The sequence below is a fragment of the Xylocopa sonorina genome, chromosome 9 (genome assembly GCF_050948175.1).
Source record: "Xylocopa sonorina isolate GNS202 chromosome 9, iyXylSono1_principal, whole genome shotgun sequence".
Lineage (NCBI taxonomy): Eukaryota > Metazoa > Arthropoda > Insecta > Hymenoptera > Apidae > Xylocopa > Xylocopa sonorina.
The window spans coordinates 4,431,909-4,447,003 of NC_135201.1; the positions used below are offsets into that span (position 1 = coordinate 4,431,909).

The 15,095-nt window shown below is 33.9% G+C and overlaps 5 protein-coding genes across 10 annotated transcripts; 3 read left to right on the plus strand and 2 right to left on the minus strand.

Annotated features, from left to right (window-relative positions):
* Nucleotides 1–391: 391 nt before the first annotated feature.
* LOC143427649 (uncharacterized) lies at nt 392–2,452 on the plus strand. Its single transcript, XM_076901945.1, has 3 exons — nt 392–759; nt 846–1,904; nt 1,994–2,452. Exons 1-3 carry the CDS (start codon nt 741–743, stop codon nt 2,134–2,136), a joined length of 1,221 nt encoding a protein of 406 aa, XP_076758060.1. The 5' UTR covers nt 392–740; the 3' UTR covers nt 2,137–2,452.
* Nucleotides 2,453–3,244: 792 nt separating this feature from the next.
* LOC143427650 (uncharacterized) lies at nt 3,245–5,693 on the minus strand. Of its 4 annotated transcripts, XM_076901949.1 has the most exons (5): nt 5,541–5,693; nt 4,758–5,452; nt 4,151–4,676; nt 3,506–4,076; nt 3,245–3,384 (listed from the first exon to the last, which is right to left on the minus strand). In XM_076901949.1, exons 2-3 carry the CDS (start codon nt 5,422–5,424, stop codon nt 4,264–4,266), a joined length of 1,080 nt encoding a protein of 359 aa, XP_076758064.1. In that variant the 5' UTR covers nt 5,425–5,452; nt 5,541–5,693; the 3' UTR covers nt 3,245–3,384; nt 3,506–4,076; nt 4,151–4,263. The 4 variants fall into 4 exon arrangements, with proteins under 4 accessions (XP_076758064.1, XP_076758062.1, XP_076758061.1 ...); XM_076901947.1 differs by having other exon boundaries at nt 3,506–4,058; nt 4,151–5,452; XM_076901946.1 differs by having other exon boundaries at nt 4,151–5,452.
* Nucleotides 5,694–5,948: 255 nt separating this feature from the next.
* LOC143427457 (uncharacterized) lies at nt 5,949–9,386 on the plus strand. Its single transcript, XM_076901618.1, has 11 exons — nt 5,949–6,142; nt 6,290–6,453; nt 6,532–6,926; nt 7,024–7,180; nt 7,278–7,514; nt 7,601–7,727; nt 7,819–8,203; nt 8,278–8,390; nt 8,565–8,732; nt 8,800–8,931; nt 9,002–9,386. The coding sequence occupies exons 1-11, from the start codon at nt 6,039–6,041 to the stop codon at nt 9,267–9,269; spliced, it is 2,250 nt and encodes a 749-aa protein (XP_076757733.1). The 5' UTR covers nt 5,949–6,038; the 3' UTR covers nt 9,270–9,386.
* Nucleotides 9,387–9,421: 35 nt separating this feature from the next.
* Syx8 (syntaxin 8) lies at nt 9,422–10,776 on the minus strand. Its single transcript, XM_076901638.1, has 5 exons — nt 10,684–10,776; nt 10,403–10,597; nt 10,060–10,313; nt 9,901–9,993; nt 9,422–9,807 (listed from the first exon to the last, which is right to left on the minus strand). The coding sequence occupies exons 1-5, from the start codon at nt 10,716–10,718 to the stop codon at nt 9,644–9,646; spliced, it is 741 nt and encodes a 246-aa protein (XP_076757753.1). The 5' UTR covers nt 10,719–10,776; the 3' UTR covers nt 9,422–9,643.
* A 334-nt stretch (nt 10,777–11,110) lies between these two features.
* Nucleotides 11,111–14,858, plus strand: Tmep (Transmembrane endosomal protein). 3 transcript variants are annotated; one of them, XM_076901631.1, is made up of 6 exons: nt 11,111–11,585; nt 11,851–12,038; nt 12,124–12,718; nt 12,782–13,017; nt 13,094–13,178; nt 14,644–14,858. In XM_076901631.1, exons 2-6 carry the CDS (start codon nt 11,859–11,861, stop codon nt 14,817–14,819), a joined length of 1,272 nt encoding a protein of 423 aa, XP_076757746.1. In that variant the 5' UTR covers nt 11,111–11,585; nt 11,851–11,858; the 3' UTR covers nt 14,820–14,858. The 3 variants fall into 3 exon arrangements, with proteins under 3 accessions (XP_076757746.1, XP_076757748.1, XP_076757747.1); XM_076901633.1 differs by lacking the exon at nt 14,644–14,858 and adding an exon at nt 14,377–14,408 and having other exon boundaries at nt 11,111–12,038; XM_076901632.1 differs by lacking the exon at nt 14,644–14,858 and adding an exon at nt 13,679–14,096 and having other exon boundaries at nt 11,112–12,038.
* Nucleotides 14,859–15,095: the final 237 nt, after the last annotated feature.

A 15,095-nucleotide genomic window follows, 5' to 3' on the forward strand; every position in this document is an offset into this window, starting at 1 on the left:
TATCTCTTACGTGTCTCCGATACGTCGTTAGTTTCAACAACAAACACGCAAACAACAATTTACTTCTCTCAGAGAACATCTTCCTTTCAACAAAATAATAAATTTCATTTAGACAAATTGTTGATATTTTTATAACGCGACATGTATATATATAGGTTAATGAATATATTAAAATATGGATAAAATTTCGAAGCTTACTTCGCGCGATACGTTCATTTTCTAATTCAATTCAAATTTCCAGACAATTTTTATTTATTTGTATATACCTGTAAATATGAAAATTGCCTCTTGGCTGGTAGTACACGTGTTTGCCAATGATGTCGCTACGTGTGCTTCTCGTATGGACTATCTGGTCATTTCAATTTCATTTATCCATTTGCGTTTGTATACATATAGTTTTATATATATATATATATATAGGGGAATGGACGTGAATAGATCTGAAGCCACAAGCAATGGAATGTCGATGTTTATTATCAATTTTTAACTAAATTCTGTGATATTTATTTCGAGAAAGGATAACTGAACACCTCTTACTATTTACATGCACAGAATAATATTGCGTGTACTGTTTATAAAAATATTCTTCGTTTCGAGTGATATCACACAAAAATGCTGAATTTTGTAAAATATGCGAAATAATGTTATTAATTTCTCCATAAATAATTTATATCTATCATAAGAGATTGTTTGTGAATCGTTATCGCGTAAAATAAAAAGGAATTAACCTAACCGGTAAAATGGCATCATCGCTATCAGGTATTTAAAATTCTCTGTAATTCAGCTGATCTCTTAGTTCTATGTAAACAGCACATGTCACCACCGTCTTTCTTTCTCTTTCGTAGCGTATTGGGTAAAATTTTTTAAAGGTGCAGGATTTCCTCAAGACGTAGCTACAAAACATGCTGTTGTATTTTCTAACAATCGTATTAAACCAGATATGTTACCAGACTTAGATAAACCCAGCCTGAAGGAAATGGGGATCACGTTAATGGGTGATATGATCGCTATTTTAAGATACGCGAAAAAAGTGGTAGAGGAAACAACATGCGAGAGATTTCTAGTTGATACCGAAGATAACATTGGGACACCCAAAACTGTGATTAAAAAAGTAGCTACTAAAGCACCTGTCAAGACGATAGCTTCTAAACTTAAATCCGATACGGTAACTGTAAAGAAGGTTGTTAAAGTCCCAACTAGTTCAGTGAAAAAAACTGTTATTGCTAAGAAACCAGTGTCAACGTCGAGTAACATAATAGCGGACTTTGAAAAGGAAAAGAAGCAAACAATTTTAAAAAGAAAATTGGATGAAATCGACGAGTTCGATAGTAATAACGAAGACGAGTGGCAAGAAATGCCAAAAAAAATGAAATCACTCGACAACAAGGATAATAAAGTAGGATATACTGTAATACTTCCTAAAGGATCCACATCCAGAAGTCGACAGATTCTTAAGAAGTCTGCAGAACAGAAGCGAACTGTATTTGATAGGCTGGGCGATAGTTCTGTTACTAGTACGACTAACCCAGTTGAAACATCACCAACATTTAACATAACTGGTTTAGGAAAAGATGTTCTCATACGGTCTATGAGTGTCTTCAATCGATTAGGTGATAAAGATGCCAAAAAGGATAACATTACACCTCAAACGGGTATATTGAAAAATGGAACAAGTAGTACAGGAATATTAAAAACTAAAATTCCTAGTACACGGACTTCGATTCTTACATCGAACAAAATTCTACCAAAAAATGTAGGTACAATGCGAGCTGATCAAGAAGCGAGTAGAAAAATTAAATCGAATAGTATTCCGCAATTGGTTAAAACAACTAAAAGGATTTCTTTCAATAATACACCAAGAGATAGCAGAACAATAAAATCCAATGTCACATCTGGAAAATTAGGTATTTATTCCAATGTTAACGATATTATTCTATAAAACTTAGTTATTTCCAATGATGTTTCATTAATTTTTATGTAATAACATTTTCAGCTTCTGAAAGATTAACTTCGATACCAGCAAAAGCACGTTTGGGAATGGCTAAACCAAATGGTATTAAACAAGTAACTTTTAATAAAGTTATGACAGTAGCACACATGAAGAAACCAGATGTTTTCAGTCGCCTTGGAATTTGAGTAATCATTTATGTTAATTTTGTCTTATCCTTATCAAAATTACAGATATATATACGTTTATGATTAGAAACTCTTTGTACAAAGTTAAATAGTTTCCTACCATATAGATGTAAAAATATAAGAGGAAAACTTTTATTAAATCATGTTAATTAAGAAAATGGAATCAAACATGGAAATTCTTTAAAGAAACTCAAGATTGTTAGCATGTTTTTATAAATCGTAATTAAATATTTATTTTAATTTTATACATAATGTAACAAATATGGTAATATTTCGTGTTTAAAACATGAATTACGTCTTGTATTTAAAAAGAGTATTATATAAAAATTGTATCATTCTACACATGTAAGTAAAAAAAAAAATGCAATATGTAATTACTAACAGATATAAGAAATTAATATTGACAGATTATTTATTGTTGACAAACAACGATCTTTTATACAAAACAGCTTTTACGATTTTAATTAAAAATTACAGAATTTTCAAATCAACAGAAGAAAATTAGTACACATTCTTTTGTTTACATAATTTTCAAATTTATGCTTGCTTGTATGTCATTAAAAAAAAGAATACTTTATAGTAAAAATATATAAAAATAATATATATATATATATATATATATGTGTGTATTAAAACAAGAGCATATAACAGTGACACAAAATCGATACACTTCTTTCCCCGAGAAACTGGAAAAATATTTCTTAATTGCTTTGAACAGAAATACTGAAAGAAAATATTCTATCGTATCTGATAACTTTTGCTATATAGTTACATTTGGGAGTCGAAGAAATAAAAATTCTGGCATTGCAAGACCGCTTTTAACTTGTACTACATAATTGAAAAAAATTACTTTTTTTTTTTTTTTCTTTTTATGTTATTCGACCCTTTAATTTCAGTTTCAGTTACCATAAAACTCGATCAGTGGATGGAATGTTCCGTATTGGCAGAAAATCCTCGGGATGCAGCTGAAAATTAAATTATTGGAAATTCAAAACTCGTGTTTTTGAACAATTTGCAATAATTTTTATATAGTGCAATAATAAATATTTATACTTTTTGTGTATTAAAAACAAGTATCGATTTGATCGTACTCAACCTGTTTATTATAAATTTATATACTGAATATGCAAAAGAAGGGGGGCGATCGTGTTGCCACACATATTTCCAACAAGGACTAATTGTAATTGCTCCAAAATACTATGTTACACCGAGTGTTTTACAGAGCGTGTCAGGCATGCCAGACCTCAACTAGATAAAACAAATAATACATACTTGTTACAAATCTAACATATCATTTGCATAATGTACGTCCATATTATAGTTAATTTTACATTCACGTGTTAATTAATAAAATTACATGTACGCCCACCTTTTTGCACGATCGTCGCTAGTAAACTTCAATGCCAACATGGTACTATCCTGTAAAAAGCAAATAGTTACAGTCTCAGAGGAACAGAAGTGATACGATTTAAAATTACATCCAAATGACAAACAAAAACCTCAGTGTCCTAACTATTAGAATCAGTCACAATAAACACTTTTTTCAAAGACAGTTTTCGTGTTATTAAATACCATTATTGAAAAGTAGCAATGATGTAACTTGTGACAAAACTATTTTATACTAAAAATTCTGGAAATTTTACATACATAAAAAAAATTTACTATTTACAAAATAAACACACATATATGCATATATACATCTATTATGTCATTATATGCATATATGTTTATGACTGTACATTTAGTTGAGGTATATATGTGCGCGCGAATGTGTATATGTATGTGTGTGTGTGTTTATGTGTGTATGTTGTGTATATACATATATAATATAAATACTAATAACGCAACTTTCGCTCCATGCGTATAATATTTCTATGCGCAGCAGATAGGGCTAGGTGATGACGTACATCTTCTTGATACACCTGAAAATATTGGCATACCTGCTACTGTATATAGAACAATATTTTTATATTAAATTCAATATACATAAGAGAAAGTTAAAATGGTATATTACTTTTATAAATTTTTATATTCCACTGATCGAGAAATACTTTGAAAATCTTTAGTTAGCCTTTCCGGTGTCTCATCATCAAGTGAGCTTAATAACAGTTACGATCGATTCCCCCTTCAATTTAATCCCGAGTTTTTACTATTTAAGTGACAAGTAGAGCAAAATTCTAAAGATACTTTGTCTGAATTAACATGAAGACAGATCCCGGTATTATCTAAAGTATGGGATATTTCTTCCTCCGTGAAAAGGTTGGATGCCTCATTTAAGCTGTCTACCGAATTCATTATCTCATCACACTTTGGAAGATCCTCAAATATATCCATGTTGAAAGTGGACAATTGGTCAAAGTCAATGCCCATAGTGTCGCCGTCCTTTTTCTCTGCTATGTTAGGTAGCTCTGTCTGAGTAATTGGTAACAAATTGTCTAAATCCTTCGTATTATCAATGTAGCTATCGTCTGATATTGAACTGGTAGTCGATGTTATCGAGTTTGCCATTTCTTTATTTGGTAGATTGCTTTTGATATCAACTGCAGGATTTTTAGAAATAGTATAAGTATGATCGGAATCTAAAAAAGAGGAACTGCTATTATTAATGTTTAAGTCCTTACAGGTGAATGGCCTTTTGGGATTAACGTAAGATTCATTGCTCTGACTTCCATTTATCGTATTTTCCATTAACGTGTCGTCATTGACGTTCGCGACGAATATATTAGTATTCTGAGCGTTTAATACGTTCTGCTTAGCATTCATCGCATATGTGCTTTTCTGTTGCTGAGCGTCGTTCAATTCGTTGGAACAATCAGCAACGTGATTCAAATGGAACGAACTCTTTTTTTGGGTACTGATCTTCTGGAGTCCGTCGTTGATCGTTTTCAATAACGCAGTTATGCTTGTGTTGTTGTTCAACACACTCCTCAAGTAAGCAACCTCGCCACTTAATTGTTTGATATGGATACCCTGTTTCCTTATAAGATTCACTAAATTCTTGTTCTCTTGCTGATAGAACGACAGTTTGTTTTCGATCTTTTCCAAATAGGCTTTCTTCCTGAGCCTATTTTCTCGTGCCATCAGAGCATTCCTGTTCAGGCAAGGTCTCTTGGACGGACCCCGACCCCGTTTCCGTGGCTCAGCGTTGATCTCGTTCTCAGCCGCGGCCGATTGTTTCGCGTTCCTCAGAGATTCTCTTATCCTCATGTTGTACTTGGACTCGTACGCATCCTCTTCCTCCGTCGAGCTTTCCCACTTGACGTTACTTTCCCGTTGCTTTCCCGACATCGCTGCAGATATTGATTCCTGATAACGGCTGTGACGAAACAGTAAAAATTCTCGCTCAGACAAACCCAATTTACAGAATAAAATGGTAATATCACACTTCAACCGTAGGAACTAACTTCTCGCTATCTACGCATCAGAAAATATCCAATTTTTTCCACCCAATTGTGATTATCCGAATGTATATGTACTATGTACCGAGCCAATGACTAGGATCGAACGTCCGAACGTGAACTTCTTTCTAGATTTCGATCTTGCTCATAGTGGCGCCGCCGTAAATGCGTCGCACCGAAATTAACCATTTTTTTTTACGATTATGTAACAGAGCACATTTATCTTTCAGCCTGATTTATTTTCCAGGTGGACGTTTCAGAAGCGTCAATTTTTCGGATCGATGATATTTCCCCCGGACATCCGTTGCGCGATCAATTGCGAAAGTCAGAATCAGGCTGTTCGCCTGGAACCGTACGAACCGCGATCACGTTTATACACAACGACACCATGTGATTCATGACCAAATGTTAGATAAGCGAAAGGACTTATAGAGCTCGACTAAATCAAGTGGTCGAAGGCCGGTTTTTTGGTTAAAAATGCAATTTAAAAAGCCGTGAGGGACAATGTTTTTCAAAAACGTTAGAATGGCTTCGTTCTGTGGCAAAAGGATCGTTTTGTCGCAGAACAATTTGCTGAAAATACCAAGGCGCAATGGTTATTTAATACTGTATGTATGTTTTCCTAACAACTTTACGCGAAATAAAAATTTCACGTTTCCCGTAAAGAACTTTCCCTTAGCGTACACGATGAGATACTTTTCAATCCTTGAAACGTCTTGATAATGGTTCTGATGATTGTAAACATTCAAATCTAGTGTTCCAGAGATAGGAGAGGATTTACCAGGGAAATATCCTTTATTAAAAGAGGATAAAAGCCCGGAATTTACGAATATTACAATAGAGAAATGTGTTGCCGCTATGGGAAAGCAATCGTTAGAGTTCGAAGAAGCAATTAAAACTTTGGAGAAACAAATAACTGGTAACTTTACTTTTATCTGTTGCCAGTGCTTCGTGCAAGTTAGAATCGCTTATACATTTTGCAAAATTCCTTTTTTAGATGTCAATAACATATCTGCGGAGAATCTGTTCAAAAATATATTGGATCCTCTAGAGGACATGTATACCTCTTTAAGTATCACGTGGGGTATCGCGAAAACATTATATTTAGGGAATAAAAGTTTAATGCCTACAAACTATTACATGAGTATTAATGAACGTGCTAAAAAAGCTCTTGCTGCTAAACATGTTAGCCTACCGATTTATCAAGCGTGTAAAGCTATTATGAATAATAAAGAAATTAAATTGAGTGATGAACAAAGGGGCGTTTTGACTAAAGCTTTATTGGAAGGAAGATTGAACGGATTAGAGTTGACTGGAAGAAAAAGTGCTGAACTTGCTGGCTTAAAAGAATTGCTAGCGCGTAATCTCGATGAATACTCTCAGAAAGTTGAGGTTTGTAGATATAAATACATTCCAAGATTATTGGTTTCTTTTTTCAATTATTCTTTAATTTTATTTGTGCACACACATGTTTTTATTTTTTTCGTAGGCAGCTACAAATATTTTTACTTTTACAATAAGAGATCATGCAACTGTGAGAGATTTCCCTGAAGAGGTATTAAAATCTATGGTGCGGGATCCTAAACGATATCTTGTTGGACCTTGGACAGTAACTTTGTATTCTGATGTGTTCGATCCATTTATGGGTAATAAAAATACAGTAAATTCATTGAAAGAATTTAATGTTAATTTATGACAATTACAAAAGTAGCATTAACCATCTTTTTATGATCCACTAATTAGAGTACTGCCCTGATCGTACATTAAGATTTAAGGTTTGGGAAGCAAATGTTATTAAAGCATCTGTACTGCATGACTCGACGATACAAGCAAGTTCAGTGTTAGAGACAATTAGAGCAAGGAGAATTCAACAGGCTAACATATTAGGATACAAAACATTTGTTGACTTAAGTATGGAAACTAAAATGGCTGGTAGCATAGAAAATGTTTACAGTACACTGGATAATTTATTAGCTACAGGTAAAAATGTTTCTAACTGTTTATTCTAACTATATTTATGTATAAATCAATAAGCAGTATGTAATAATTTACTTTGTCAACGAAAGCTCGTCCTGCTCAGGAATATGAAATTAAAGAACTTTCAACATTCGCAAGTGAACATGGTCTCGAAGATAGGCTTCAAGTTTGGGATGTAGCATATTGGGGTAGAAAGCAACTAAACAGTTTATACGAGTAATATCAAATGAATTTTGTCTTAGTAATAAACCATCTGCATATATACATATATATACATACAAATAATATGTCATTTTATAATTTACAGATTTCGAGAAAAGGATTTAAATATTTATTTTCATTTGCCTAAAGTATTAACTAGTTTGTTTGACTTGGTCGAAATGTTATTTGATATAAAGATCGTGGAAAGTAACAGAACAGATGTTTGGCATAAAGATGTTCGATTTTTTGATATCTTTGATCTGCAGCAATCAAGTACTGATCCAATAAGTAGTTTTTATTTAGATCCGTATGCAAGGGAGGATGAAAAGGTTCGAGTGTTACACGATGCGGGATATATGGTACCGATTCAGAATAAAAGTAAAGTAAGTGATATGAAGCCATTAGCTGCATTGATATTCAACTTTCAACCACCTGCCAATGGAAAACCTTCTTTGCTTTCATTTAAAGATCTTCAGACTCTTTTCCAAAAGGTAAATTTTATATACATGAAAATGATATTGTACCTTAAATTTATCTTTTTGATATGACTTTTCTCATTATTTAGTTTGGACACATGTTGCATCACACATTAACAAGGGTGGAATATGCGGAAATTGCTGGGATTTCATTCACGGAGTGGGACGCAATATTTATTTCCGATTACTTTCTTGAACATTGGTATATTTTAAATTTCCATATTTTTCATTCTATATCTTTTTCTTATTTTCCAATATGTATATACATATATAGAACTATATGAAATAAGATATAATATAGAAAATGTATCTATATACATGTATACATCAATTTTGTCTTATATATTATTGTTGAATGTATATTATTCATCATTAGGTTGTTTGAACCGTGGTATCTGCAACAAATGTCATGTCATTTAGATACAGGAGAACCATTATCTCTAGAAACAATTGAAATCTTGAAGAAAGTAAAAACGCATTTAGCCGGATATACTTTATGCAGGGAAATGTATTTAGCGCAATTTGATTTAGAGTTGTATTCTGGGTAAGATTAAATGTTGTATGTTTATATAAACGGTAGCACATTTAATAATTTGCTTTTAAATTTGTAGTAACGATTTTTGGAATACTATAATGGGTCGCATATGGGGTAAATACTTCGTACTTCCACCATATAAAAAAGACAGTCACATTTGTTCGTTTCAACAGATCTTTAGTGGAGATTGGGCAGCTGCTTATTACAGGTAAGATTTAGTAAACGAGCAGGCGTTAAAAACAATTATTACAACATTAAAGAAAAAAATTATTTTCTAGTAATATGTGGTCGAGAATGATTGCTGCTGATTTACACAGTGCTTTCCAAGAGTTGCCTCACGCGGATAAGAACTCATTAAAGCAACTTGGCATGAGATACCGTAACACATTTTTGTCCGCAGGCGGTACTCATTCTGCACGTGAATATTTTAGGAAATTCAGAGGAAGAGATCCTAGTCCGAATGCACTTTTGAAAAGTCTTCAATTGGATATAAAATGTAATATGTTAGAGGCTAGTAAGGAAAAAATTTCAGCAAACTTAAAATAACTTAATGGACAATGAAATGTAATTTGCATAAAGATAAATAATCATGAAATTTTGTTTCTTATTGGGAAAGTTTATTTCATTGTAACATTATTATATTATGCAATTTTAGTGGTTAAGGATAATTATAATTAATATAAACTTCTTAATCTTAATTATAAACTCAAATATTTATTTTAATTCGTGTTGTATTATTGTTTACAAATACAATATTTTACAACATGCGTAAATGCTGATTTAAAATTGATAGACAGTCAGAAGAGTAAAATGCAATAAATTGTAAAAAAAACCATAATTTTTACACATATTTACAGAATATTAGTTTACATTTAAAGAAATATTTAACGCTTTTGTACAATAATTAACTGCATTAGGAATTATGGGATTAAAACAACTGTGATAATACAGATAAAAAGTAAAATTATTATTATCCAATAAACACATGTACGATCTTTGAAACTAATTGTTTGTACTTGACGTGTCTTGTTAATTAACGATTGGTCGGTTCTATCCATATGATCGGCTAAATCATCGATTATTTCTGTAAAAAAGAAAGAAATAGAAAAATCTTCAAACAGTTCTATATCTCTTAATGTATAAAAAATAAATAAAATTAATTTCAATTATAATTCACCATTGTGATGATCCACTTCATTACTAATAGTCTGACCAATCTCTTTTTGCCTCGCAATGACTTTACACAATTCTTCCAGACCTTTGTCTTGTTCTGTGAAAAGGTAAAAATTATACGTTACAGTATACAAGTACAATATAGAGTATACAGAATTTATACCTTGCAGAATTCTTTCCTGTTGAACCTTAAGGTCGGTAACAGGTATTTGTGTATCTATCGGCTTATCGTCATCGTCATCAGCTGCCCAAGAAGTTGTACCTCCGTCTGCGAATGCTGATGTACCCGATGTAAGTAAATTTGCACGAGAGGACGCAAAATTATTTGCGCGTACGTCGTACAATTTTTGCAATTGTACATCTTTGCTCTCCAATATCTCTATCTGACGTGTCCTCCGTTCTGCTTCTTCTACAGTTCTGTATATCTTCGCATTTTAAGGGAAACCGTCACCTTTCTACGTTCCTAAACAGTTGCTGCCGCTTCATCGAATAAAATAAAAGGATACATAGTTTTAGACTTTAGAGCGTCGTCCACTTTATTTTTAAGCTGTTGAACTTCTCGGTTGTACTGTTTCAAACGAATTCGTATATTCGCCGATATACTCGCGTACGCTTGCGAGGCCTTCGAATATTTATTGCGCTCCGTGAACTGCTCCATGATATCTCTGAAAAGCTTCTCGCAGGCATCGTGCTCCGTCAACCTGCGTAATTTAAACGGACAACTACGTAAACACGGTACGTCCTCAAAGAGACGAACGAAATGCGAAAATTGATCTTTTTTCCATACCAGGGATCGTTATCTCCGATATAAACGAGTGCCATTTTCGTGAGATCACATGCAATTACAAATCTAATTCCTGCGAAGTGAAGTTCTGTAAAGTGTTTACGTATCGGTTGTCAAAATCGCTGCTGTGTTCATCAGAGATACCGTGCAACCTCTCGCGATTGTTACAACGATCAAACGTCAAGAGGAGAAGAAACAATCGTTCCGGTCCGTTACTTTTCAATCGTTTCTAGACGACGGATATCGAAGCTGAAGTATTATGAATGGCACGAAGTAACAGGAGAACGAAAGACGGCTATAATACACCTGATCGAACGATTTATCGTTGAGAATGTAAAAAAAAAGAAAAACACAGGGCCGCTGGTGAGCGCATGCGTCCTCGAGGATAATTAAGGTGGGACTCGTGGGGATTTAAGATGCACGGGAGGGGGAAAAAGAGATCGTCCGTAAGAGCGAAACAAAGAGGAGCAAAAGGAAAGAGTTACGGGTGGGAAGAGGAGGAGTATATGGTGTAGTGGCAAGACCAGTTATATTTTTATTATTAAGTGGTATATTTCGCGAAGCTGCTGGGACGGATGTGTTCGACGTCCACGAAGAGGGACGAGGAAGAAACGCAGAAAAATGTCGGATAAAAGTGAAACTAGGTGATGCAAACAGTACATAGAGTGAAAGGAAGGGAATTTCGGTGGATTGTTCACGTTCCCTGTTGGAAGGTCACGACCATCAATAACCGCTGCGTCGGTAGCTGGTTAATTGAAAGTGGGGAACCTCGAGGAATCTTGATCGTGCTGGTCACAACACGCACGTACGATACCGAGGAAAAGGGTACCACGTACGACCAGATAGCTCGAGGCGGTCGCGCGTATGCTACAATCGTCCGAAAAATATCCACGGATGGAGCACGGGTGCGTCCACGAGACGAAATTTTGCGCACGAATGGAGTACTGTTGTTATTGTTGTGCATATTGATTTTTAACGCGCGAGCCATAATCTCGACATTCGTTCGATGCTACGAAAACACGTCCTCTAGTACTATTTTTTTTTTTTATTCCCTACCCCCCTCTTGTGACTATGTGTTTAAAATGAACTCGTTTGACGTCCACGATTATCTTTCACTTCCACGAATTCCGTTAAGCCGTCATTATTATTTCCAACGCTAATTTTTCTCAGATTAAGATATGAGTAGTAGCGTGGCAACGAAATCACCTGTGAACAATCTGATTGACAATATCATGACAAATACAACCGGCAATGCGATTCCCAAGGAGGAGACAGCTCCGATATTCTTGCAAACACGAACTGCTCAAGGTATCGCTGGTGCGTTTGTTTGGGTCGCGTTGTTCTTAACTTGTCAACAGGTACGCGTACATATATCTTGTTAGCTAAGCACGCCTGCGTTATCCAACGGAGTGGAAAGTAAATCTTTTGTTTCCATCTTTGTAGATTTATCAGCATTTAAGGTGGTATACTAATCCGACGGAACAGAGATGGATAGTGAGGATTTTGTTTATAGTCCCAATCTATGCGACTTACTCTTGGGTATCCCTATTATTTTTCAACAGCGAAAGCTATTATGTTTATTTTTTTACCGTACGAGATTGTTACGAAGCATTTGTTATATATAACTTTTTGTCTTTATGCTACGAGTACCTGGGTGGTGAAGGGAATATTATGTCTGAGATACGCGGCAAGCCTATTCGTTCCAATTGCTTATACGGAACGTGTTGTCTGGTCGGGAAAACGTACACGATCGGTTTCCTTAGATTTTGCAAACAAGCTACCTTGCAATTTTGCTTGGTGAAACCAGTAATGGCATTTGTCATTATATTCCTTCAAGCATTTGGACATTACAGAGACGGAGATTGGTCTCCAGATGGAGGCTATATTTATATAACTATAATTTATAACATCAGTGTCTCTCTCGCTCTTTACGGACTGTTTCTCTTCTATTTCGCTACAAGAGACCTGTTGACACCGTTCGAGCCTGTTTTAAAATTTTGCACCGTTAAAAGTGTTATCTTCCTCTCATTTTGGCAAGGTAATATATAAAATAATTTTAAACACTGTACGCAGGACATTAATCAATTTTGTTACTTTTCAGGGGTATTATTGGCTATCCTTGAAAAGGCAAATGTAATTTCCCCTATAAGTGTAGGCCAATCGACTAGTACGGGTACAGTTTCTGCTGGGTATCAGAACTTTCTGATCTGCATTGAAATGTTATTTGCCGCTATTGCTCTACGCTATGCATTTCCGTATCAAGTATACTCGGCTGGTTGTGTTACGGATTCAAGAGGAAGGAGTGTAACGATGCAAAGTATTAGCAGCAGTTTAAAGGTACATCTTAATAATTTCTAACCGATTCAATAAATTAAACAATTAAACTGACAATATTTTATTATTCTTTTTGTAGGAGACTATGAATCCGAAAGATATAATGACTGATGCCATCCACAATTTTCATCCACAATATCAACAGTATACCCAATACAGTTCTGGTATGTATGCATAATTCATTTTTACCTCTTTATTTATTACTTTATTTGATCGATATGTTTTCATATAGCATGATGTAGTGAATGATAAACTAAAATCATTCATTTTTCATTTATGTTTATCATTTAAATCTTATATTTCCTACATGCAAATAAAAACCAGTACTGAAAGGATATGTTAAAATTCAAGGGCCATTGGAAACTTTTCATTTGAATTTAAAGGAAATAATTAAATAGCATTCTAATGATCATGTTGCTTTAACTGTGGCTTCTTGTATGATAAACGTTTATCAGTTCATTATATAATAGCCTCTTTCAACGTACTTTACTGCCGATTATCAGGAGCGTAAAATAGTATAAATTCATTTATATTTATCTTTTGCAATAAGAGTGTAATCAAACATTTTCTCGACGGAGCGGAAAGTAACTTCTATCATGTTCAATTAATAGGTGCCAATCAGGATTAAATTCTTTGAAGGCACTTTCTTTTTACTATTTTTCAGACGTTAATACCAACTTGCCGTATGAAAAACTATGAGAATGCGTGGCATCAGTTTTTTAATTTCAAGAAATCGGACGCGAGAGGCATTGATACAATTTTAAATGGAGATTAAAAAATTTTTAATACTAATAGTTCATTAAAACTAATATATGTACTAAAAATTTACTTCATCTTTTAAGTTCAAATCACGTTCAAGGGCGGGCATAGTATGTTCTCTGCTCAAATTACGATTTAAGGTTTATATTAAAACCAGTATACATACATTATATAGATATACATAAGCATATGACTCATTAATTTTGCAAATTAACTAAATCTACTGTACAATAGGAACTAAGCACTTAACACAAGAGCACTTAGAGTACAGTGTAATTTCATAAAGTTTTTGCTTTCTAATAAATGCAAAAGACAAATAATAATTGACTACTATTCTCTGGCAGTATTGTAATTGTGTATTATTTTACGAGCAGAACGAAGATTATTGAAAAGTATTATATTACTTTGTAATGCTTTTATATTTCAAAAGATATGGCACTATGTGTATTTATAAGAGAAACTTATTTTCATTTAGCATGTTATGATTTTGTTTATTTCTTCCTACGTACATATATATGTTTGATACTTTTCCCGAAATTAGCAAATTAAATCATTGTTGTTGTAACACGCATGAATTCTTTAATAAACGTATAATTTCTGTAGTGATGTTGAGAAAATAAAACATAAAATGCTGTAAATTGCGCTGTGCACAAAAAAAGAAAAAAAAAAAGAAAATAGAAAACAGAAAACATTTTATCAGATCACGTATAAAACTGTACATAGCCCGTAATCGATGCAGCCAATACATAATGCTTTGAATGAGAAAGAAAAAAAATATAAGCATGAATTTTCACTGTTCCGCCGGCTGATCGATGTATTCGTTAGCGATGAGTTCGCCAGCCATAATACGTGATGTAATGTGACAATCAGGAGCTCCAAAGGGACAACGCGGTATGCGGATATCCAGCTTCGATCCAGATGATCCACAGAATATGCCGATACCACCACCGCAAAGACGGCACACTTCGCATCAACGTGTTGCTACAATATCTCAGAATTATAACGAGAAAACGATGCTGTTGAGCAGTGACGATGAGTTCCAATAAATATAAATAATGGATAGTGTATAAAAGGAAAAAGGGAAATGAAAAAAAAAAGGAAAAAAGAAACAAACGAGAACATTAATGTTGGACTTCCGTGAATCTAATTTCAACAAAACGCTATATATGTATACCGTTAAAATTGATTGTACGTCATTAGGTAGGAACTTAACTCGCTCACAGAACGGATGACAGTTAGGTAAAACAAATTGAATGATGCAAAATTGTGCGTCGTGTTATAATAGTTCCATGTCACATTCATGTTAATACATGTATTACGTT